The 24,613-nt window shown below is 52.1% G+C and overlaps 3 protein-coding genes across 3 annotated transcripts; all 3 read right to left on the bottom strand.

Moving 5' to 3' along the window:
- Positions 1–3,786: 3,786 nt before the first annotated feature.
- LOC120654733 (pentatricopeptide repeat-containing protein At5g56310-like) lies at positions 3,787–8,342 on the bottom strand. Its single transcript, XM_039932353.1, has 3 exons — positions 6,655–8,342; positions 6,176–6,411; positions 3,787–4,832 (listed from the first exon to the last, which is right to left on the bottom strand). The coding sequence occupies exon 1, from the start codon at positions 8,131–8,133 to the stop codon at positions 6,709–6,711; it is 1,425 nt and encodes a 474-aa protein (XP_039788287.1). The 5' UTR covers positions 8,134–8,342; the 3' UTR covers positions 3,787–4,832; positions 6,176–6,411; positions 6,655–6,708.
- An 8,117-nt stretch (positions 8,343–16,459) lies between these two features.
- LOC120654732 (pentatricopeptide repeat-containing protein At5g56310-like) lies at positions 16,460–21,015 on the bottom strand. Its single transcript, XM_039932352.1, has 3 exons — positions 19,328–21,015; positions 18,849–19,084; positions 16,460–17,505 (listed from the first exon to the last, which is right to left on the bottom strand). Exon 1 carries the CDS (start codon positions 20,804–20,806, stop codon positions 19,382–19,384), a length of 1,425 nt encoding a protein of 474 aa, XP_039788286.1. The 5' UTR covers positions 20,807–21,015; the 3' UTR covers positions 16,460–17,505; positions 18,849–19,084; positions 19,328–19,381.
- Positions 21,016–23,710: 2,695 nt separating this feature from the next.
- On the bottom strand, positions 23,711–24,302 carry LOC120653911. The gene has a single exon (XM_039931580.1). It carries the CDS (start codon positions 24,233–24,235, stop codon positions 23,927–23,929), a length of 309 nt encoding a protein of 102 aa, XP_039787514.1. The 5' UTR covers positions 24,236–24,302; the 3' UTR covers positions 23,711–23,926.
- Between the last annotated feature and the right edge of the window lie 311 nt (positions 24,303–24,613).

The following is a 24,613-nucleotide window of genomic DNA, read 5'->3' as shown; positions in this document are numbered from 1 at the left end:
CCACGGGTCATCGTTGCCGGCCGCCACCGCGGAGAGCCTGGCCGGCAGACCATGCCGCCCAGCTTCTCTTCACTCGCGCCCAGCTCACCCACCCCTCCGACCGAGCTCTCGCCCGCTGCCGTGTGCTGCCCGCCCGCGCCCCCGTCGAGCTAGACGCTGCCGCGCAGAGCCGCCGCCCTGGCCTCAGCCCGTCGCCGTCAACCGCCCTGTCGGCTTCCCGGCGTCGCGTCGCCCCCTCTGCGCTGCTCGCGCATCCCCGGCAGGGTTCACGTATCCGACCGGTGACCGGTAACCGCCGGCCTCCGGTTCCGGTATACCGGTCCGGTTTGGCCGGTTACCGGTCGGAACCGGTGGAATTCAAATTTGAATTCAAACTTCCCCGTTCAACCGGTTCCGATCGGTATGCCGGTCGGTTAGACCGGTATACCGGCCGGTTTGGCCGGTATACCGGCCGGTTTGGATGGTAACCGGCCGGTTTGACTGGTACAGGTCAAATTCAAATTTTTTTCTTTTTTTGTTTAAATTCAAATGCCCACAAAGTATACTAAATAAATGTTTGTACAACATATTTTAGTCTAAATGAACCCTCCAACTCTTTTTTATACTACTTTTACATTGTATTTGTATACTTTCGTATGCACGTTTTTTTTATTTAACTTATAAATTCCGCAAACCATACTAAATGAACCAGACCAGAGCCTCAGCGTTCTACAAGGCTAGAACAACCTTTCACGGTTTCACCATTTGTTGTTCCTTGCCCCAAGGCTCCAGTCTCCTAGAACAAGAAGCATGACAAAAGATGGCAGTATATATAGGCCTCATCTGCAGGTATTTTGAACAGGAAATGAATAGGGCTGATGGTTGTGCTCTTGACTGTGAAAAGGGAAGGTGTGGTTAATGTTCTGACTGGGCTTCTTTGTTTGCTGGGGCAGCCGCAGTGCACGTTTGCTGGAGTAAACGCTTCAGCGCAGCAAGATGTGACTCCCGGGGATCATGCATATGAAGGCAGACCTGCTGAACGGCATATGTGAGGTCCGGCCTGGTGAAAGTGAGTTACTGCAAGGCTCCAGCAAGACTCCGGTAGGCAGTAGGATCAGCCACAGAATCACCCAGAGCAGCAGACAGCTTCGCCTGAGTGTCGACAGGAGTGGAGCATGGCTTGCAATCAGTCATCCCATCCCGCTCCAGAATATCAAGTGCATACTGCCGCTGGTGAAGGAGAAGGCCAGACGGGCGAGGCTCAACAGTAACACCCAAGAAGTGATGAAACTGACCAAGATCCTTCATAGCAAACTCCTGCTGCATAGAGGAGATCATGTGCTGAAACAACTGCTGACTGGAGGCTATGAGCACAATGTCATCGACATAGAGCAGCAGGTAGGCAGTCTCATCCCCACGGCGGTAGATGAACAGAGAAGTGTCAGACTTGACCTCGGTGAACCCCAATGTCAGCAAGAACGTGGCGAACCGAGAATACCAAGTCCGAGGAGCCTGCTTCAGACCATAGAGAGACTTTTTGAGCCGGCAGACTATGTCCGGACGACTGGAGTCCACAAATCCCGCTGGCTGAGAACAGTAGACTGTCTCTGATAGAGTGCCATGAAGAAACGCATTCTTCACATCCAGCTGGTGCACAGGCCAAGAACGAGAGATAGCGAGCGAGAGGACCGTGCGCACTGTAGCAGGCTTCACCACTGGAATGAAGGTCTCATCATAGTCCACACCAGGCCGCTGGGTGAAACCCCGGAGAACCCAACGACCCTTGTAGCGATCCAGTGTGCCATCACTTGCAAGTGACCACATTGCAACCAGACGGTCGCGGCACGAGGTCCCACGTCTGGTTGGCAAGAAGAGCCGCATACTCCTCTTCCATCGCGCGACGCCAGTGAGGATCCGCCAGGGCGTCGCGGACAGAGGAGGGTACCGGAGAGATCCGCGGCTCTCCCTCGGGGGCGGAGAGAGTCGCGGGCTGAGAAGCCATCCGCCGAGTCACCATGGAATGAATATGACCAGAGTCCCGATGGATGACGGGCGGGTGGTACACCTCCGGCTCGACACAAGAGCGAGACGGTGGAGATGGCGGCGGTGACGTTGGAGCCTCCGGAGCCGGAGTCGGCGCCGGTGCCGGCACCGAACGACGTCGGTACACCTGCATCGGCTGAGCGTAGCGTGCAGGTGCAGGAGGAGGCATCGGGGCCGCGCGTGGAGCAGCAGGAGACACGGGGGCCACGCGTGGCGCGACAGTAGAACAGAACAGCATCTGCTATGGCAAGTGGGCCGACCTAGGCCCACGAGTACTGTAGCGCATGCATAGTGTCGAATCAGATTTGATTAGGTTAATTTGGTTTATTAGGCAAGAGATAAGATAGATTGATTCGGTTAGGATATTACTTAGGGGTCAAGTCAATCATCTCTATAAAAAAGACTATCATGTATCAGTTAGAGATAAGCAAGAAGAACCCTAAAAGTAGTCAAAGCCTCCAAAGGGAGGGCGACGAACAAGTTCTTCGTGCTATCCCTAGTTCTACCATATCACTTGGTATTCAGAGACTTTGTTCCTGTGACTTTGCTTCCGCCGCCGCAAAAAAAAATCCCACCCAACCCCACCACCATCCAACCTGCACCTGTGCTGCCATCCGCAGCCACCATGTCCGACGACGCCTTGTTTCACTCTAACATGGCCCTCGCCGCGCTTGATCGCATCGGTACTTCCCTCGATGCCATCTCTGAAGGGTACGATCGCATGATACAATAAAGGAGGTGGCTGTGGAGATAAGGGCATCCAGGGCTGCGCCGCCGGCATCGCCTCCTGGACCGCCGCCGACCGCGCCTTCTCCGCCTGCACCGGTGGCGCCCACGCCGTCGGCGCCAACCCCATCTCCACTGGGGGCCCTGACGGGGATGCCTCCGCCATTGCCTGCGCCATCAACACCGACGCCGTCGCCGCCAGCAATCCCCGTGCTGTCGACGCCCACACCATCTCCGCCAGCGACCCCTGCACCACAGGCGTCGTTACCGCTGTCCCATGTTGCTCCAACGTCGGCGCCGCCGCCGATCCGTTTGTGGGAGGGAAGCAGCAGCCCCTGGCCGTCATAGATCCGTCGCCGCCTGTCTGTCGCCGCCTATTGCCGCCTTCCTCGGCGGCACAGATCCTCGTCGGCGGCGTTCCCGGCCGTCGCGGATATGGCTGCCCCGTCCGTCGCGGCATCCATCCCCCATCACGGTGGATCCATACCCACCCGTCGCTCCTCCGTCCGCGGCCGTCAGCACGCCGTTCGCGCACGTCTCCGCCTGTCTGCGGCCGCCCGCGCGTCCGTGAGCGCCTCCGCCCGTCTGCGGCTGTCCATCCACCTGCTACCGTCCGTCGGCGGCTCTCCAGCGCCACAGTTGGGGCCGACCCATCCGCGTCCGTCCGCGTCCGTCGCGCGGCACCAGTCCGCCCTGTCCGCACTCCCCCATCGCGTAGCCCACGTCCGCCCCGTACGCGCGCCTCCATCCGCGGCCGCCCGCGCTCAGTCCGCGCACCTCCGTCCGCGACCGCTCGCACGCGAGCAGCTCTGACGGCGACGGTCGAAGCAGAAGCAGAGGTGCATCGAGACGCTGCGCAGCGCCATGGCGTGCAAGCAGCTGCAGCCTGCAGGTGCTGATCGTCACCGAGCTGATCAGCTGCATCTACTACACCGACCTCGCCACTCCCGACCACGGCATGCTGCCGCCCAACACCACCGCAGCCGTGAACAACGTTGTGTTCGGCGGCGCGCTCGCTGGGCAGTTCTTCTTCGGCTGGCTTGGCGACAGGCTTGGCCACAAAAGCATCTACCTCAGGGCAGTGCTGTTCACGGCCATCTGCTCCCTCATGTCGGGCTCACGTTGAGGAGCTCACCCGCCAGTGTCATGGCCACCCTCGGTTTCTTCCGCTTTTGGACATCTTCTCCAACAACAGGCTACTTCCATCCTCTGCTTTTACTCTGAGCACTATTGCAGCTCGAGGACGAGCTGTCTTTGAGGGGTGGAGAAGTGTTATGGCAAGTGGGCCGACCTAGGCCCACGAGTACTGTAGCGCATGCATAGTGCCGAATCAGATTTGATTAGGTTAATTTGGTTTATTAGGAAAGAGATAAGATAGATTGATTCGGTTAGGATATTGCTTAGGGGTCAAGTCAGTCGTCTCTATAAAAGAGACTATCATGTATCAGTTAGAGACAAGCAAGATGAATCCTAAAAGTAGTCAGAGCCTCCAAAGAGAGGGCGATGAACAGGTTCTTCGTGCTATCCCTAGTTCTACCATATCAGCATCATTGCCAAGACTCTGAAACTAAGTCATAGGCTTCTAATAGAGGTTCATACATTTCTGGTGGAGATGCCTAATGAGGAATCATGGACTATCAAGTCCCAGCTATTTTGTAGTGTCAGGTGTAAGCACTAAGCATTGGAAAACAAAGATATCACCATAAGTCCTTTCTTGTGAGAAAATGTTTCATTCAATATCATATGATATGACAGATATTATGCAAAATTTGTGGAGAAGTCCAGTCCATGGACAATTTTCATACCATTCTGTTGCAGAACTAATTGCCAGAATACCATCCAAGTTGTCACACAAAGTGGAATTGGCTGTGAGTATCGTAGCCAATGCTATTTTGGCAATGTCACAATATCAGATGGCATTCGGGCAACTGAATTCCAACATAATGCAACGATGGCAAATTAATAGTACTGAAACTCACCTCCCCACTTCTGAGACCCCAAAATCCAAGCACAGTAGACTTCATTTGGTTTGCCAAGAAAGGCTTCATTGAAATTTCAGGATCACAAACAACTGCTGCTGCTACCTTCGAGCAAACAGGGAAGAAATATTAGCAATGTCAACATTACAAAAAGTCATCTTTTCGGGAAAAAAACACTATGAAAAGTCCAGATAGTAAGAAAGATGGCGATAACACATGCATATTGCTTTACAACAACAACAACAACAACAACATAGCCTTTTTTCCCAAGCAAGTTGGGGTAGGCTAGAGATGAAACCCGAAAGAAATAAGTTCAAGGTTCAGACACATTGATAGCTAGTCTCCAAGCGTTCCTATCAAAAGCTATCTCTTTAGAGATATTCCAATCCTTAAGGTCTCTCTTAACCGACTCATCCCACGTCAGTTTAGGTCTACCTCTACCCCTCTTTACATTATCGACCCGTTCAAGAACCCCATTACGCACCGGCGCTTCAGGAGGCCTTCATTGGACATGTCCAAACCATCTCAGCCGATGCTGGGTAAGTTTCTCCTCAATTGGTGCCACCCCGACCCTATCCCGAATAACTTCGTTCCGGACTCTATCCCCCCTTGTGTGCCTGCAAAACCACCGCAACATCCGCATCTCTGCTACACTCAGTTGCTGGACATGTCGCCTTTTTGTAGGCCAACATTCAGCACCGTATAACATCGCCGGACGAATTATTGTCCTATAGAATTTGCGTTTTAGCTTTTGTGGCACCCTCTTGTCACAAAGGATGCCAGAAGTTTGCCGCCATATTGCTTGTCACCCTCTTGTCCAGAAACTTGTCACAAAGGATGCATATTGCTTTACGCACATGAAATTTTGCAGCTAAAGAGTAAAAACAACAACACACAAATAGAATTTCATAGGTCTACTAAGGCTATCAATTGTCACGGTTCTGGTTTGATGTCTATAGCACAGTGGGTGAACAATCATATCTCACATAAAGGTTGTCAAGACCATTAAATTCCTTCAGTTGACTAAATAAGGAACTCAACATATTGACATGCTCTTGGATCGAACTAATGTCATCACATTCGACAATCAACACATGACATTTGAGCAGCCCTGAAAAAAGATTTAAATATATGAACTGAATTAACATCAAGCTGCTCATCTAGATGATATATGTTTATATTATTGCAAATCATTCCATACAACTTGTTTTATTGGATAGTCGAAATCATAACAGGAATAAATATGAATAGATTTGTCTACCCTTTTTCAGGCAAGAGAAAAGTCGTTATCAGGCAGGATGGAAATATGCAAACTGCGTCCAAGTTTGCAGGATACCATGAGGCAAAAAAAGAAAGAAAGAAAAAAAGAGGAACACAGGTATTATCATTTTAACAAAATCAAACCTTAAGAAGCAGGAAAAGGCTTATGAATTGCTGAGGTACTGAACTGTTAAATATTTGGTTGAAGAAGTTGCCTCTGTCTGAACTCAGAAGCCTTATTCCGGTTGTGTTCCATCACGTATTTGTATCAAAACAGTGGTGTTACAAAGCATAATATGCAACCTTCCCATTTGTTAAAATCACCAAATAGAACAGTATGACAACAAACTTACCCCGCAGTATTGAAGAGACAGCTGCTGTCCGAAGGGATCACTCTCCCACAACACCTTCCATTTCAGCTGGCCTACAGAATCATCGAAAGCAAACGCCCTGAACCGCCCATCCCCAGGAATCAATACATGATTCCTCATCATCTAGTTTGTAGAAGAGTAAATGATTGTAGAATTGTGCATTTCAGGTTCATTTTTTAACAGTAAAACCAAATGCAGACATTTTAAAATAAGTAACATGTGAGGATAGACATCGAATACTCAGTCTATAATTAATTTTTGAAAGAAAGGATAGGTTTCTTTACAAGTTTCCTAACCTATCCAAAATCAGGAGCAGCAGCTCCTCTGAAGTAATTCTGCTAAATTACGAATCACAAACTCATGCAATGAACTTCTGTTGCAATCAAACTCTGACCAGGTGGCTTCCTGGCAATTGCTTCAGTTCTTATCTTCCTTCTAATGGTATCCACTTCCTGCCACAGGTTTTGGTTGGCATATATGTTGGACAGAAGCACACCAGCACCTCCTTTGTATGAGCAGAGTGACTCAATCTTACTGAGCACGAGCTCCCCAATCTCTAATTCATTATTTATACTGCATGCACTCAGCAGGGCCCCAAGAATCTCCAAGTTTGGTTCAAAAGGCATTGTGCCAATGAATTCGTAAGCACGGTGAATGAGCCCTGCTCTGCTGAAAAGGTCCACCATGCAACCATAGTGTTTGATGCTTGGAGAGACGTGATACTCACTCTCCATGGAATAGAAGACATGTATCCCCTCATCCACCAATCCAGCATGGCTACAAGCAGACAGAACCACGATGAAGGTAGTCGAATCAGGACGTACTCCCGCCTCCAACATGCGGAAGAACAAAGCAACTGCTTCGTTGCCATGCCCATGTGAAGCTAGTCCTGAAATCATTGCTGTCCATGAATGCCGGTCCTTCTCATGCATCGAACAAAACAACCCACGAGCTGACTCGATGCAGCCACACTTCCCATACATGTCAATCAATGCATTCCTGACAATCAACTCGCCCTCCAAGCCAACCTTCTCCACATACGAATGCAGCCCCTTGGCGTACTCCAGCGAGCCCAGACCGGCACAGGCAGAGGCAACTGACACCACCGTTGCCTCATTAGGCCGCACGAGATCGCCAGCGCCTCTCATCTCCTGAAACACCTCAACTGCTTCCAGGTACATCTCGGAGTCTACATAACGGGAGACCATGCCCGTCCACGCAACCACATCCCTCACCAGCATTTCCTCGAACACCCTGCGAGCGGCGATCACAGACCCGCAGGCAAAGTACATGTTCATCAGCGCCGTCTGCGTGAAGAGGTGGCCGCCGTAGCCAAGACGGAACCCTTGCCCGTGCAGAGACTGGCACAGTGGAGGATCGCTGCCGGAACAGGCGCGGATCAGGAATGGGAGGGTGTAGGGGTCCGGGGAAAAGCCTCGTCGGCGCATTTGGTCGAACAGGCGGAGCGCGAGGCCGGGCGGGGAGGCGCGGATGAGCGAGTTGAAGGAGAACGGAGAGAGGGAGGAGGCCGGGAGATGGGAGTGGAGGCGGAGGGAGAAGGGGAGGGATAGGCCGGAGGACGCGAGGAGCAGGCGCGAGGCGACGAAGGGCCTGCGGGCGAGGCCGGAGACGAGGCAGTGGGACAGGACGGGGAGGAGGTCGCGGAGGGAGGCGGCGAGGAGGACGAGCGGCAGCAGGCGGCGGTGGCGGCGGAAGAGGGCGTTGGCCGTCGCCCACGCCGGGAGGGCAGACGAAGGCCGCGGCGGCGGCGCCATGCAAGTGTGAATGATCGCGGTTTCGCGCCACCGAATCGAGCTCCCACAACAGAAATCGGATTGGGCTCCGCCGCACTAGATTCTCGAACTCCTTGCCTGGGGTTGGGCCCACCTCGCCTGAATGCTCATCTCGCTCATCCACCATATCGTCCGCCACCGGCGAATCGGAGCGTGACTCTGCCTCTGCCGACCCGGACCACATTGATTTTGGTTGGAATCGAAGTTAGTCGAGTTCTAAAGTTAGCACGTATTAGTATTCGTATAAAATTTTTTAAATCTTAGCTAGAGTTTAGTTCACCGTATTAGCACTTCCATTTGAATGTACGGATGCTAAAATTTAGCACCTTCATCCATTAGCACTTGAATCAAATAGCCTCAATTTACAGAGGAGAGCAGCCATTCGCAGGTATAAGATGTTAGATAACTAAACAATTTTCGATATATTTTAATTCTAAATATTATTAGCAATTTCATGGCATAAAAAGAGTGATAATGTGTGAACAAAATATGTGCTTGTGTTCATGTTATTTTTACTGATAAGCATGAACAAAAACTTAAACCATAATAGGTTTAGAATGTACCCCAAGACGGGACCAGTGCCGAAGGCACCGGTTGCGTCGTTACCAGCTGGAATAGATATTCTATTCGACTGGCCTTGTTCGATGTAGCCGAACGACGTTGATGCAGGAAGATGTTCGCAGTGCAGTCCCACGAACGGTCACCAAAAAGTAGACGAAGTAGTCATTCACGCCGGGATGACGAGGTAGACGTTCACGCCGGGATGTAGACGAAGTAGTCGTTTAGAGAGCGAGCAGTCGCGTCAAGACGCTCCCCAAAAACTTGATTGCCTGCTATTCCGTTCAGGACCTTCAGCGAGCAAAGGTTCCGGAGGCCTGCTCTCGCTAGAACTGTGCGGGCAGTATTTCAACTCCTCTCTCGTGATCAGTGGCAAGTGAAGTTATCCAAATGCACATTTGCACAACGACAGATCGCTTATCTCGGGCATATCATCAGTGCAGAGGGGGGCCGCCACGGATTCTCGGAAAATTGATGCTGTTGTTTCATGGCCTCCTCCTTCCAATACCAAGGAAATTCGCAGCTTCCTCGGGCTCGCTGGTTATTATCGCAAATTTGTCCGTCACTTTGCCATCATTGCACGGCCCCTTTCTGATCTCCTCAAGAAGAACGCTATCTTTGTTTGGACTGTCGATCATCAAGCGGCATTTGATGCCCTCAAGACCACTCTGAGCTCTGCCCCAGTACTAGCTACACCAGATTTCAGCAAGCCGTTTTGCTTGGAAACGGATGCTTGCGCAAATGGCATTGGCGTCGTGCTTATGCAGTCCAGCCACCCGCTGGCGTACATCAGTAAACCCCTCGGCCCCAAGACAGCCGGTTTATCAACCTACGAAAAAGAGTATCTGGCGATTCTGCTGGCAGTAGAGCAATGGCGTTTGTACTTGCAACACGCCGAGTTCACCATTTTCACAGATCAGCGCAGCCTGGTTCACTTGACCGACCAGCGTCTGAACACTCCCTAGCAGCAGCGGGTTTTCACCAAGCTCCTGGGCCTCCAATACAGAATCATGTACAAACAAGGTACCGACAACAGGGTCGCTGATGCTTTGTCCCGCCGACTTCACGAGCCCGACAGCTCTCTCTGTTCTATCTCCTCTTGTGTTCCATCCTGGACCTCAACTATCATTCAGGGGTATGCCGTCGACCCTAACGCTCAGTTGCTTTTGGCCAAGTTATCTGTCGATCCTTCGGCTGTTCCACAGTTTTCCCTCCATGATGGGGTACTCAGGTACAAGAACCATTTATGGTTAGGTTCTAATTCCACTCTCCAGCATCAGATCATGTCAGCTCTGCATGATTCTCCGGCCGGTGGCCATTCGGGCTTCCCAGTAACTTACCGCCGCATCAAGCAGCTCTTTGCCTGGAAATCAATGAAGTCGGCTGTCAAAACTTTTGTGGCTTCTTGTCAGATATGCCAACAGGCCAAACCAGACCGCTCCAAAGCACCCGGTCTTTTGCAACCACTCCCCATACCATCTGCGGCATGGCAAATGCTCACCATGGATTTTGTCGAAGGCCTTCCAAACTACCAGGGCAAGAATTGTATCCTCGTGGTGGTCGACCGTTTCACCAAATACGGTCATTTCTTAGCTTTGGCTCACCCTTTCACTGCTGCGGGCGTCGCCAAGCTATTCTTTGACAACATCTACAAGCTTCATGGTCTTCCTGATTCCATCGTCTCCGACCGTGACAAGATCTTCACAAGCCTATTCTGGCAAGAGTTGTTCAAGCTCATCAAAGTTTCTCTTCGCCTGAGCACCAGCTATCACCCGCAAACAGACGGACAATCTGAGCGTGTCAACCAATGTCTGGAGACGTTCCTTCGCTATTTTGTCCACTCTTGCCCTCTAAGTGGATGGACTGGCTCAGTTCGGCCGAATTTTGGTACAACACTGCTACACACTCCGCCATTGGTTGTTCTCCCTTTGAAGCACTATATGGCTATGCTCCCCGCAGTCTGGGTCTTTCCTCCCCTTCCAGCCATTCTGCTGATGTCTCCTCTTGGGCTCAAGACCGGCAACTGATAAACCGGCTTCTCCAACAACATCTTTACCGCGCACGGAACCGAATGAAGATGCAAGCCGATAAGCACAGGTCAGATCGTTCCTTTGTTGTGGGCGACTTTGTCTTCCTGAAACTCCAGCCCTATGTCCAGTCCTCCCTCGCTCCACGGGCTAATGCCAAGTTGGCATTCAAATACTTCAGCCCCTACCAAATCATTGGCAAGATTGATTATGTCGCTTACAAGCTCCAGTTGCCTCCGACTGCTTCAATCCATGATGTCTTCCACGTGTCGCAGTTGAAGAAGGTCGTCTCTTCCAGTGCTCAGGTCTCCCCTACACCACCTGACCCTATAGACTCTTTGCAGATCCCGGAGCGTATTCTGTCGAAGCGTATGGTGTCCAAGGGCGTTCGTTCCGTTCAGCAGGCCCTCATCAAGTGGTCATCCTGGCCGGAATCCATGGCCACCTAGGAAGATCTTGAAGCTCTCTGCCAGCGCTTCCCTTCTGCCCCCGCTTGGGGACAAGCGGGCTCTTTACAGGGGGGGCGTGTTACTACCGTTCCTGAGACTGACTCTGATCCAACTGGGCCTCGGCCCTCATCTCGGCCCAAGCTTCCAAACATGCGTGTATCCGGCCGTGAGTGGATTCGGCCCGAGTAGTGGTGTGAGTGAGCTGGCGCCTGCGTGCGCGTCGCGTTGCCGGGTTCCTTGCTTAAGAGGAAAGAAGGAGCAGAGCTCCGGCATGTATGAACAAACACAACAACTCTCTCATGGAGTAACCTGTCCTCCGGCCGAATTCCCTCTCTTCCTCTCGCGAACTCTTCCTCTAATCCGCTCCTCTCTCTCCTCGGTAGCTAACATCAACCAACCACGTCATCAGCGGACCCACCTGTCAGGCGACAGGTCATCTTCTCAGTCCTCTCTCCCTCCCTCTCCTCCGTGGAGCTCCCGGACAGCGTGAAGGCATGGAGCCCCGACGAGGCCAGCGTCCGCGACAGGTCGTCCAGCGTCAGCGACCGCAGCCGCGCCGTCGCGCTGCGCATGCGCCGCACCACCTTTGCCGCCTTCCCGTTCTTGTTCTCCGCGCCGCTCTTGCTGCCGCTGCCGGCCTCCGCTGCCTCACCGCCGCCGAGGCCGAAGCAGCCGAACAGCATCGTCCTCATCTCCGTCCGCTACTGCTTGCTAAGCTGCTGCCGTTGTTCGTGTGCGCGAGTGCAACTGCTGATGATTTCTCCTTCCTTATTCTCTCAGGCTATGTTCTTAGCTCAGAGGATTTGGTTGGATGCCTTTTTGATTTGGTTTGATACGAGGTGTGTGTGCAGAGGTGTATTTATACGTCTATGCTTTAAACAAGAAATACCTAATCTGAAATATTTGTCTTCCCCACTGAAGCGCGTACCAATGGCTGTTCTTCATGTTGAATCCATCAGCTGCACTTACAGTGGGCAGGGGGAGTAAATAAACCAAGGTGTGGATTCGGTTCAATTTCTAGCTGAGGCTAATCTAGAGTTAAATACATTTGTGTTCAGTTCATAAATGAACTAGAAGGAGAAAACGGGCGACCGCGGAGGTGCCGTCACCGTTGTGGCGACGGGCCGTAAGGTGGAGCAGCAGGGCTCGAGCTCCACCCTTTCTTCTCCAACAACGGTCGCCGTCGATTCGTCGCTGGTGAACTCTAATCTCCCAATCCAACCACACAGCTAGCTGCCCCTCACCAAGGCGAAACTTCCGGGCAACTTTCCGCAAGAGCTCCGGCACTGGAGCCCCGCGCGCACCTGGCGCCGCCCCGCGCCGCCACGGGTCATCGTTGCCGGCCGCCACCGCGGAGAGCCTGGCCGGCAGACCATGCCGCCCAGCTTCTCTTCACTCGCGCCCAGCTCACCCACCCCTCCGACCGAGCTCTCGCCCGCTGCCGTGTGCTGCCCGCCCGCGCCCCCGTCGAGCTAGACGCTGCCGCGCAGAGCCGCCGCCCTGGCCTCAGCCCGTCGCCGTCAACCGCCCTGTCGGCTTCCCGGCGTCGCGTCGCCCCCTCTGCGCTGCTCGCGCATCCCCGGACGATCTTCGGCGGGCCACCGGCTCGCCGCCGTCGCAAGCGCGCCGCCCCGGCCATCGCCCCGCGACCTGAGCCGCTGCCATATAGGCCCCACCCTGCTGACGTGGCGGTCTGACATGCGGGGCCCACCGGTTGACTAGGCTAAAACCACTAACAAAACCAGCAAGGGTGAAAAACACACGGGTTGGATAATTGAGGGACCTTATGTGTCTGCTTTTGGAGTTGGAGGGTGGAATTCGGACTTCGTGAAGAGTTGGAGGGCCAAAAATAAATTTATTTCTCTTCTTTATAAGTTTGGTCAAACTTTGACTATTTAATTTATGACAAAATAAAATGACTTACATTTCAGGACAAAGAGTAGCTCGAAGCTGTGATTGCCGATATGCCTCGCTACGTGTCCGGATCGGACAAGGCGAAAGCGAAAGAAGGCCTCCCCTTTGTCAACGCGAAGAGCCGCGGCCTCATGGCTGAGCGATCTGCCCCGCGAGTGAGTCCAAGGTCGGAGCACACAAGCTGGGTGTGGGACGGCGCGCGACCGCGAATCCGATCCCGCAAGCAAGCGCCTCTCACATTGCGTGCGGGTGCCCACCACCAGACCAGAGCCTCAGCGTTCTACAAGGCTAGAACAACCTTTCACGGTTTCACCATTTGTTGTTCCTTGCCCCAAGGCTCCAGTCTCCTAGAACAAGAAGCATGACAAAAGATGGCAGTATATATAGGCCTCATCTGCAGGTATTTTGAACAGGAAATGAATAGGGCTGATGGTTGTGCTCTTGACTGTGAAAAGGGAAGGTGTGGTTAATGTTCTGACTGGGCTTCTTTGTTTGCTGGGGCAGCCGCAGTGCACGTTTGCTGGAGTAAACGCTTCAGCGCAGCAAGATGTGACTCCCGGGGATCATGCATATGAAGGCAGACCTGCTGAACGGCATATGTGAGGTCCGGCCTGGTGAAAGTGAGTTACTGCAAGGCTCCAGCAAGACTCCGGTAGGCAGTAGGATCAGCCACGGAATCACCCAGAGCAGCAGACAGCTTCGCCTGAGTGTCGACAGGAGTGGAGCATGGCTTGCAATCAGTCATCCCATCCCGCTCCAGAATATCAAGTGCATACTGCCGCTGGTGAAGGAGAAGGCCAGACGGGCGAGGCTCAACAGTAACACCTAAGAAGTGATGAAACTGACCAAGATCCTCCATAGCAAACTCCTGCTGCATAGAGGAGATCATGTGCTGAAACAACTGCTGACTGGAGGCTATGAGCACAATGTCATCGACATAGAGCAGCAGGTAGGCAGTCTCATCCCCACGGCGGTAGATGAACAGAGAAGTGTCAGACTTGACCTCGGTGAACCCCAATGTCAGCAAGAACGTGGCGAACCGAGAATACCAAGTCCGAGGAGCCTGCTTCAGACCATAGAGAGACTTTTTGAGCCGGCAGACTATGTCCGGACGACTGGAGTCCACAAATCCCGCTGGCTGAGAACAGTAGACTGTCTCTGATAGAGTGCCATGAAGAAACGCATTCTTCACATCCAGCTGGTGCACAGGCCAAGAACGAGAGATAGCGAGCGAGAGGACCGTGCGCACTGTAGCAGGCTTCACCACGGGAATGAAGGTCTCATCATAGTCCACACCAGGCCGCTGGGTGAAACCCCGGAGAACCCAACGACCCTTGTAGCGATCCAGTGTGCCATCACTTGCAAGTGACCACATTGCAACCAGACGGTCGCGGCACGAGGTCCCACGTCTGGTTGGCAAGAAGAGCCGCATACTCCTCTTCCATCGCGCGACGCCAGTGAGGATCCGCCAGGGCGTCGCGGACAGAGGAGGGTACCGGAGAGATCCGCGGCTCTCCCTCGGGGGCGGAGAGAGTCGCGGGCTGAGAAGCCATCCGCCGAGTCACCATGGAATGAATATGACTAGAGTCCCGATGGATGACGGGCGGGTGGTACACCTCCGGCTCGACACAAGAGCGAGACGGTGGAGATGGCGGCAGTGACGTTGGAGCCTCCGGAGCCGGAGTCGGCGCCGGTGCCGGCACCGAACGACGTCAGTACACCTGCATCGGCTGAGCGTAGCGTGCAGGTGCAGGAGGAGGCATCGGGGCCGCGCGTGGAGCAGCAGGAGACACGGGGGCCACGCGTGGCGCGACAGTAGAACAGAACAGCATCTGCTATGGCAAGTGGGCCGACCTAGGCCCACGAGTACTGTAGCGCATGCATAGTGTCGAATCAGATTTGATTAGGTTGATTTGGTTTATTAGGCAAGAGATAAGATAGATTGATTCGGTTATGATATTACTTAGGGGTCAAGTCAATCATCTCTATAAAAAAGACTATCATGTATCAGTTAGAGATAAGCAAGAAGAACCCTAAAAGTAGTCAAAGCCTCCAAAGGGAGGGCGACGAACAAGTTCTTCGTGCTATCCCTAGTTCTACCATATCACTTGGTATTCAGAGACTTTGTTCCTGTGACTTTGCTTCCGCCGCCGCAAAAAAAAAAATCCCACCCAACCCCACCACCATCCAACCTGCACCTGTGCTGCCATCCGCAGCCACCATGTCCGACGACGCCTTGTTTCACTCTAACATGGCCCTCGCCGCGCTTGATCGCATCGGTACTTCCCTCGATGCCATCTCTGAAGGGTACGATCGCATGATACAATAAAGGAGGTGGCTGTGGAGATAAGGGCATCCAGGGCTGCGCCGCCGGCATCGCCTCCTGGACCGCCGCCGACCGCGCCTTCTCCGCCTGCACCGGTGGCGCCCACGCCGTCGGCGCCAACCCCATCTCCACTGGGGGCCCTGACGGGGATGCCTCCGCCATTGCCTGCGCCATCAACACCGACGCCGTCGCCGCCAGCAATCCCCGTGCTGTCGACGCCCACACCATCTCCGCCAGCGACCCCTGCACCACAGGCGTCGTTACCGCTGTCCCATGTTGCTCCAACGTCGGCGCCGCCGCCGATCCGTTTGTGGGAGGGAAGCAGCAGCCCCTGGCCGTCATAGATCCGTCGCCGCCAGTCTGTCGCCGCCTATTGCCGCCTTCCTCGGCGGCACAGATCCTCGTCGGCGGCGTTCCCGGCCGTCGCGGATATGGCTGCCCCGTCCGTCGCGGCATCCATCCCCCATCACGGTGGATCCATACCCACCCGTCGCTCCTCCGTCCGCGGCCGTCAGCACGCCGTTCGCGCACGTCTCCGCCTGTCTGCGGCCGCCCGCGCGTCCGTGAGCGCCTCCGCCCGTCTGCGGCTGTCCATCCACCTGCTACCGTCCGTCGGCGGCTCTCCAGCGCCACAGTTGGGGCCGACCCATCCGCGTCCGTCCGCGTCCGTCGCGCGGCACCAGTCCGCCCTGTCCGCACTCCCCCATCGCGTAGCCCACGTCCGCCCCGTACGCGCGCCTCCATCCGCGGCCGCCCGCGCTCAGTCCGCGCACCTCCGTCCGCGACCGCTCGCACGCGAGCAGCTCTGACGGCGACGGTCGAAGCAGAAGCAGAGGTGCATCGAGACGCTGCGCAGCGCCATGGCGTGCAAGCAGCTGCAGCCTGCAGGTGCTGATCGTCACCGAGCTGATCAGCTGCATCTACTACACCGACCTCGCCACTCCCGACCACGGCATGCTGCCGCCCAACACCACCGCAGCCGTGAACAACGTTGTGTTCGGCGGCGCGCTCGCTGGGCAGTTCTTCTTCGGCTGGCTTGGCGACAGGCTTGGCCACAAAAGCATCTACCTCAGGGCAGTGCTGTTCACGGCCATCTGCTCCCTCATGTCGGGCTCACGTTGAGGAGCTCACCCGCCAGTGTCATGGCCACCCTCGGTTTCTTCCGCTTTTGGACATCTTCTCCAACAACAGGCTACTTCCATCCTCTGCTTTTACTCTGAGCACTATTGCAGCTCGAGGACGAGCTGTCTTTGAGGGGTGGAGAAGTGTTATGGCAAGTGGGCCGACCTAGGCCCACGAGTACTGTAGCGCATGCATAGTGCCGAATCAGATTTGATTAGGTTAATTTGGTTTATTAGGAAAGAGATAAGATAGATTGATTCGGTTAGGATATTGCTTAGGGGTCAAGTCAGTCGTCTCTATAAAAGAGACTATCATGTATCAGTTAGAGACAAGCAAGATGAATCCTAAAAGTAGTCAGAGCCTCCAAAGAGAGGGCGATGAACAGGTTCTTCGTGCTATCCCTAGTTCTACCATATCAGCATCATTGCCAAGACTCTGAAACTAAGTCATAGGCTTCTAATAGAGGTTCATACATTTCTGGTGGAGATGCCTAATGAGGAATCATGGACTATCAAGTCCCAGCTATTTTGTAGTGTCAGGTGTAAGCACTAAGCATTGGAAAACAAAGATATCACCATAAGTCCTTTCTTGTGAGAAAATGTTTCATTCAATATCATATGATATGACAGATATTATGCAAAATTTGTGGAGAAGTCCAGTCCATGGACAATTTTCATACCATTCTGTTGCAGAACTAATTGCCAGAATACCATCCAAGTTGTCACACAAAGTGGAATTGGCTGTGAGTATCGTAGCCAATGCTATTTTGGCAATGTCACAATATCAGATGGCATTCGGGCAACTGAATTCCAACATAATGCAACGATGGCAAATTAATAGTACTGAAACTCACCTCCCCACTTCTGAGACCCCAAAATCCAAGCACAGTAGACTTCATTTGGTTTGCCAAGAAAGGCTTCATTGAAATTTCAGGATCACAAACAACTGCTGCTGCTACCTTCGAGCAAACAGGGAAGAAATATTAGCAATGTCAACATTACAAAAAGTCATCTTTTCGGGAAAAAAACACTATGAAAAGTCCAGATAGTAAGAAAGATGGCGATAACACATGCATATTGCTTTACAACAACAACAACAACAACAACATAGCCTTTTTTCCCAAGCAAGTTGGGGTAGGCTAGAGATGAAACCCGAAAGAAATAAGTTCAAGGTTCAGACACATTGATAGCTAGTCTCCAAGCGTTCCTATCAAAAGCTATCTCTTTAGAGATATTCCAATCCTTAAGGTCTCTCTTAACCGACTCATCCCACGTCAGTTTAGGTCTACCTCTACCCCTCTTTACATTATCGACCCGTTCAAGAACCCCATTACGCACCGGCGCTTCAGGAGGCCTTCATTGGACATGTCCAAACCATCTCAGCCGATGCTGGGTAAGTTTCTCCTCAATTGGTGCCACCCCGACCCTATCCCGAATAACTTCGTTCCGGACTCTATCCCCCCTTGTGTGCCTGCAAAACCACCGCAACATCCGCATCTCTGCTACACTCAGTTGCTGGACATGTCGCCTTTTTGTAGGCCAACATTCAGCACCGTATAACATCGCCGGACGAATTATTGTCCTATAGAATTTGCGTTTTAGCTTTTGTGGCACCCTCTTGTCACAAAGGATGCCAGAAGTTTGCCGCCATATTGCTTGTCACCCTCTTGTCCAGAAACTTGTCACAAAGGATGCATATTGCTTTACGCACATGAAATTTTGCAGCTAAAGAGTAAAAACAACAACACACAAATAGAATTTCATAGGTCTACTAAGGCTATCAATTGTCACGGTTCTGGTTTGATGTCTATAGCACAGTGGGTGAACAATCATATCTCACATAAAGGTTGTCAAGACCATTAAATTCCTTCAGTTGACTAAATAAGGAACTCAACATATTGACATGCTCTTGGATCGAACTAATGTCATCACATTCGACAATCAACACATGACATTTGAGCAGCCCTGAAAAAAGATTTAAATATATGAACTGAATTAACATCAAGCTGCTCATCTAGATGATATATGTTTATATTATTGCAAATCATTCCATACAACTTGTTTTATTGGATAGTCGAAATCATAACAGGAATAAATATGAATAGATTTGTCTACCCTTTTTCAGGCAAGAGAAAAGTCGTTATCAGGCAGGATGGAAATATGCAAACTGCGTCCAAGTTTGCAGGATACCATGAGGCAAAAAAAGAAAGAAAGAAAAAAAGAGGAACACAGGTATTATCATTTTAACAAAATCAAACCTTAAGAAGCAGGAAAAGGCTTATGAATTGCTGAGGTACTGAACTGTTAAATATTTGGTTGAAGAAGTTGCCTCTGTCTGAACTCAGAAGCCTTATTCCGGTTGTGTTCCATCACGTATTTGTATCAAAACAGTGGTGTTACAAAGCATAATATGCAACCTTCCCATTTGTTAAAATCACCAAATAGAACAGTATGACAACAAACTTACCCCGCAGTATTGAAGAGACAGCTGCTGTCCGAAGGGATCACTCTCCCACAACACCTTCCATTTCAGCTGGCCTACAGAATCATCGAAAGCAAACGCCCTGAACCGCCCATCCCCAGGAATCAATACATGATTCCTCATCATCTAGTTTGTAGAAGAGTAAATGATTGTAGAATTGTGCATTTCAGGTTCATTTTTTAACAGTAAAACCAAATGCAGACATTTTAAAATAAGTAACATGTGAGGATAGACATCGAATACTCAGTCTATAATTAATTTTTGAAAGAAAGGATAGGTTTCTTTACAAGTTTCCTAACCTATCCAAAATCAGGAGCAGCAGCTCCTCTGAAGTAATTCTGCTAAATTACGAATCACAAACTCATGCAATGAACTTCTGTTGCAATCAAACTCTGACCAGGTGGCTTCCTGGCAATTGCTTCAGTTCTTATCTTCCTTCTAATGGTATCCACTTCCTGCCACAGGTTTTGGTTGGCATATATGTTGGACAGAAGCACACCAGCACCTCCTTTGTATGAGCAGAGTGACTCAATCTTACTGAGCACGAGCTCCCCAATCTCTAATTCATTATTTATACTGCATGCACTCAGCAGGGCCCCAAGAATCTCCAAGTTTGGTTCAAAAGGCATTGTGCCAATGAATTCGTAAGCACGGTGAATGAGCCCTGCTCTGCTGAAAAGGTCCACCATGCAACCATAGTGTTTGATGCTTGGAGAGACGTGATACTCACTCTCCATGGAATAGAAGACATGTATCCCCTCATCCACCAATCCAGCATGGCTACAAGCAGACAGAACCACGATGAAGGTAGTCGAATCAGGACGTACTCCCGCCTCCAACATGCGGAAGAACAAAGCAACTGCTTCGTTGCCATGCCCATGTGAAGCTAGTCCTGAAATCATTGCTGTCCATGAATGCCGGTCCTTCTCATGCATCGAACAAAACAACCCACGAGCTGACTCGATGCAGCCACACTTCCCATACATGTCAATCAATGCATTCCTGACAATCAACTCGCCCTCCAAGCCAACCTTCTCCACATACGAATGCAGCCCCTTGGCGTACTCCAGCGAGCCCAGACCGGCACAGGCAGAGGCAACTGACACCACCGTTGCCTCATTAGGCCGCACGAGATCGCCAGCGCCTCTCATCTCCTGAAACACCTCAACTGCTTCCAGGTACATCTCGGAGTCTACATAACGGGAGACCATGCCCGTCCACGCAACCACATCCCTCACCAGCATTTCCTCGAACACCCTGCGAGCGGCGATCACAGACCCGCAGGCAAAGTACATGTTCATCAGCGCCGTCTGCGTGAAGAGGTGGCCGCCGTAGCCAAGACGGAACCCTTGCCCGTGCAGAGACTGGCACAGTGGAGGATCGCTGCCGGAACAGGCGCGGATCAGGAATGGGAGGGTGTAGGGGTCCGGGGAAAAGCCTCGTCGGCGCATTTGGTCGAACAGGCGGAGCGCGAGGCCGGGCGGGGAGGCGCGGATGAGCGAGTTGAAGGAGAACGGAGAGAGGGAGGAGGCCGGGAGATGGGAGTGGAGGCGGAGGGAGAAGGGGAGGGATAGGCCGGAGGACGCGAGGAGCAGGCGCGAGGCGACGAAGGGCCTGCGGGCGAGGCCGGAGACGAGGCAGTGGGACAGGACGGGGAGGAGGTCGCGGAGGGAGGCGGCGAGGAGGACGAGCGGCAGCAGGCGGCGGTGGCGGCGGAAGAGGGCGTTGGCCGTCGCCCACGCCGGGAGGGCAGACGAAGGCCGCGGCGGCGGCGCCATGCAAGTGTGAATGATCGCGGTTTCGCGCCACCGAATCGAGCTCCCACAACAGAAATCGGATTGGGCTCCGCCGCACTAGATTCTCGAACTCCTTGCCTGGGGTTGGGCCCACCTCGCCTGAATGCTCATCTCGCTCATCCACCATATCGTCCGCCACCGGCGAATCGGAGCGTGACTCTGCCTCTGCCGACCCGGACCACATTGATTTTGGTTGGAATCGAAGTTAGTCGAGTTCTAAAGTTAGCACGTATTAGTATTCGTATAAAATTTTTTAAATCTTAGCTAGAGTTTAGTTCACCGTATTAGCACTTCCATTTGAATGTACGGATGCTAAAATTTAGCACCTTCATCCATTAGCACTTGAATCAAATAGCCTCAATTTACAGAGGAGAGCAGCCATTCGCAGGTATAAGATGTTAGATAACTAAACAATTTTCGATATATTTTAATTCTAAATATTATTAGCAATTTCATGGCATAAAAAGAGTGATAATGTGTGAACAAAATATGTGCTTGTGTTCATGTTATTTTTACTGATAAGCATGAACAAAAACTTAAACCATAATAGGTTTAGAATGTACCCCAAGACGGGACCAGTGCCGAAGGCACCGGTTGCGTCGTTACCAGCTGGAATAGATATTCTATTCGACTGGCCTTGTTCGATGTAGCCGAACGACGTTGATGCAGGAAGATGTTCGCAGTGCAGTCCCACGAACGGTCACCAAAAAGTAGACGAAGTAGTCATTCACGCCGGGATGACGAGGTAGACGTTCACGCCGGGATGTAGACGAAGTAGTCGTTTAGAGAGCGAGCAGTCGCGTCAAGACGCTCCCCAAAAACTTGATTGCCTGCTATTCCGTTCAGGACCTTCAGCGAGCAAAGGTTCCAGAGGCCTGCTCTCGCTAGAACTGTGCGTGCAGCGGTAGCGATGGGAATGGCAGAAAACAGCAGAGGGAGAAGGGAGAGATCTCCTAAGCAGGAGTATCTGAAGCAAGTGCTTGTGTTGTGTGGATGAGTGGAGGAGAGGCTGGTTTATATAGGCGTGGAGGTGCCTCAGATTCAACGAACTTGGACGCTGTAAATGGCTTTGATGAGAGCAGTTACTGGTGAATCAGTGCCAACGGTCAAGCCATGATTCTTCTGTCATCACTGTCATGTTTATTGTCTCTGAATGCATTCAACAACGTTTATTGTCTCTGATTGCATATGCCCACGCCCTCGGCCTCGGCGAGGCGAGCGCGTGGTTCACCGATCTCCTCTTACCGGCTTCACAAGTGATGTACATAGGGCCCACCCTTTAAGTTGGTTGAGATCTCCTCAAATTCCGATACAGTATTAAACAATTGATTTCCTAGCAATTAATAGTGAGTTTTGAATTCTTTTATTGCATTGAACAGAATAAATGGGCCAAGCCTATAATTCCAACATAAAATTGGGTTCTAATTTTAACCAAAAAAAAGTTTTTTGATAGATCATTATTACAAGATAAACTAAGAATGGTTTAAATAGACACAAGGAAACAAAGGTATAATAAAGCCTACTCAATTGATAAACTTGGATGATAAATAACACATCTCTATCAAGCTAGTCACGATCCAGAGTCATGAAGATGTATGCAGGCCTACATGTCATAGAAATATTATTAAACTACTAGAAGATAGAGACAAAACCACCAATGCATACTAGTATAATTTCTTATAAGCTCTTAAAATAAATAGACCCAGGAGTGCGGACATTAGATTAGATTTTGCGCCGATATAGAAAGATGTTATGCAAAGTTGTACATGAACATTCTTGAGCACGCATTTCATTAAAATAAAAAAATACAATTGATACAAACTTTAATACTCAGAGACAACTAAGACGGTTACAAAGTACCACCAAGTAAGTAGCATGCAACCCGAACACCAAAACAAGAAGCTCCCCCTCCTCTCTCTCTCTGCTGTGCAGCGATGGCGTTTTTTTTTATAGAAAAGTTGGCGATGATGTTCTCGAAGGGGTTGCCGAACGAGTAGGGCTTCCCGGCAGCAAAAGAAGAACGTGATGACGGCGAGGGTGCGCGCCGGTGAGCTCGCAGAGCTTGATGGCCTTCTTGCGGAGGCCGTGGGTCCGTGGCAGCCCTCGGAGAAGCGCACATGTGCTGTTCTTCGGGGCACTCGATGCGCTTCGTCTCGACCTTCTGCATTCCGCCCCCCGCCGCCCCACGGGGGGCGGCCTCTCTGCCTCTTTCGCCATTGCCGTAGCCGCCATGTACAATTGTACACCCGGGATGATCTCAACATCATATAGGGAGCAAAAAGGATGCATGCAAGGAAATAGAACTTTGTTCCAAGTTCCAACTGTTAGAAAAAGGATCTCTAGCTCGGTCGCCACTGAGGGCGTCGTGACACTGCGAGACCAACCGCCGATCGTTGCACGAAGATTGTTGGGATCGTCAATCGTGGTGGTGCATTGGTGCGTACGCATATGCAATTACTTGATATGTGCGTATATGATCAGATTAGACCAATGGGACCATACGTGTGCAGTGCAGTTGCTCAATCAAGCGGCAAGGCTGTGGCTATGGGCTATGGCAATGGCCAACGCAAATCATATTGGTAATACTGACGGATACGCGCCCGCTTCATCGCCCCAAACACATCTCAGTGCTCAATTCTTGCGGTTTAATTTCGCCATCATCACCATCAGTTTTTGGTTTCCAATCAGATCAACCAAACTCAAGACAAGCTACAAGCTGTGCATCCTGTTCTGCTTCGAAGCGGTCACGATTGTTTTGCAGAACAGGATGCTAATTGCCTTTTGGACTCAGTTGTTTTGCAGGATGGCAAAGCAATTAGCATCTGCATCCGCATTGCATCTTGCAAACAAGGTGAATAATACCTGGCTCTACTCTACAGTCCAAAATTATATCGGAACAAGAAAACTCCGAAGTAATTATTGCTCCTCAAATCGGAACTGTCAATTAAACATAGAAACTGCGAACCATCTGCACAGATCATACTGAGCTAAACACAAATCTAGAGCTCTAGACACACGTCCTGAACTAATCCCAGCGCCAGGGGACGGGATCGGGTCATCCGGCGACGACACGAGCACGCCCAACGACGCCTTCGTGCTCGGCTACGGCGACGGCGGCGGCAAGAACGCCACGCCCCTGGCCGCGGCGACCCTCCTCCGGAGCGGGTACCGCCCCGAGCCGCCCGTCCCCAGGAAGCGCGGCGCGCCGGCGGCCTGCTCCGCCGCGGCGACGGCGGCCCGCGGCGCGGGGGACGGAGGGGCGGACCGTGGGAGCAGGAGGCACGCCGACGACCGGAGCGAGCGGGCCACGATCCTGGAGTCCCGGAGCCGCGCGAGCGCCCCGGGGCGGAGGAACTGGTGGTGGCTGCTGCGCTCGGCGGCGCGCGGGGTGGCGCGGAGGCGGCGGTCCATGGCCGGACGGAGGAGACGAAGGCGATGGGAACGGGCGGCGCGAGCGCGACGAAGCTGTGGGATTGCTTGGGGGGCGACCGGGCGAGTAAGGTAGAAGATTTATGAGGGCGCGAAGAGGTGAACCGTGGAGGGAAACCATGGCGGGAAGGGAAACGAAGCGCGCCGAAACTGGAAAAAGGACATGGTGGTTGCTGGCACCGCGCGCGCACTGGCCCAGGACAAAATGGTACACGCGAATTGTCGGAACCTCACTGACTGGTGGGCCTCGTTTTGTTTTCTCAGTGGTTTATGCGCGCGAAGAAGCTTCCTTTTTTTTTATGAAGGGAAGAAGCTTCTTGGACAAGCGTTGCTGACAATTTGCAAAAAGATTCAGCCGCA

The sequence above is a fragment of the Panicum virgatum genome, chromosome 1N, assembly GCF_016808335.1.
Source record: "Panicum virgatum strain AP13 chromosome 1N, P.virgatum_v5, whole genome shotgun sequence".
NCBI classification, from domain to species: domain Eukaryota; kingdom Viridiplantae; phylum Streptophyta; class Magnoliopsida; order Poales; family Poaceae; genus Panicum; species Panicum virgatum.
This window is presented reverse-complemented; position numbering and strand designations above follow the sequence as displayed.

What these genes read in the sequence shown, in the direction of transcription:
- LOC120654733 (XM_039932353.1), bottom strand. Translation starts at nt 8,133, where the DNA reads ATGGCGCCGCCGCCGCGGCCTTCGTCTGCCCTCCCGGCGTGGGCGACG.
- LOC120654732 (XM_039932352.1), bottom strand. Translation starts at nt 20,806, where the DNA reads ATGGCGCCGCCGCCGCGGCCTTCGTCTGCCCTCCCGGCGTGGGCGACG.
- LOC120653911 (XM_039931580.1), bottom strand. Translation starts at nt 24,235, where the DNA reads ATGGACCGCCGCCTCCGCGCCACCCCGCGCGCCGCCGAGCGCAGCAGC.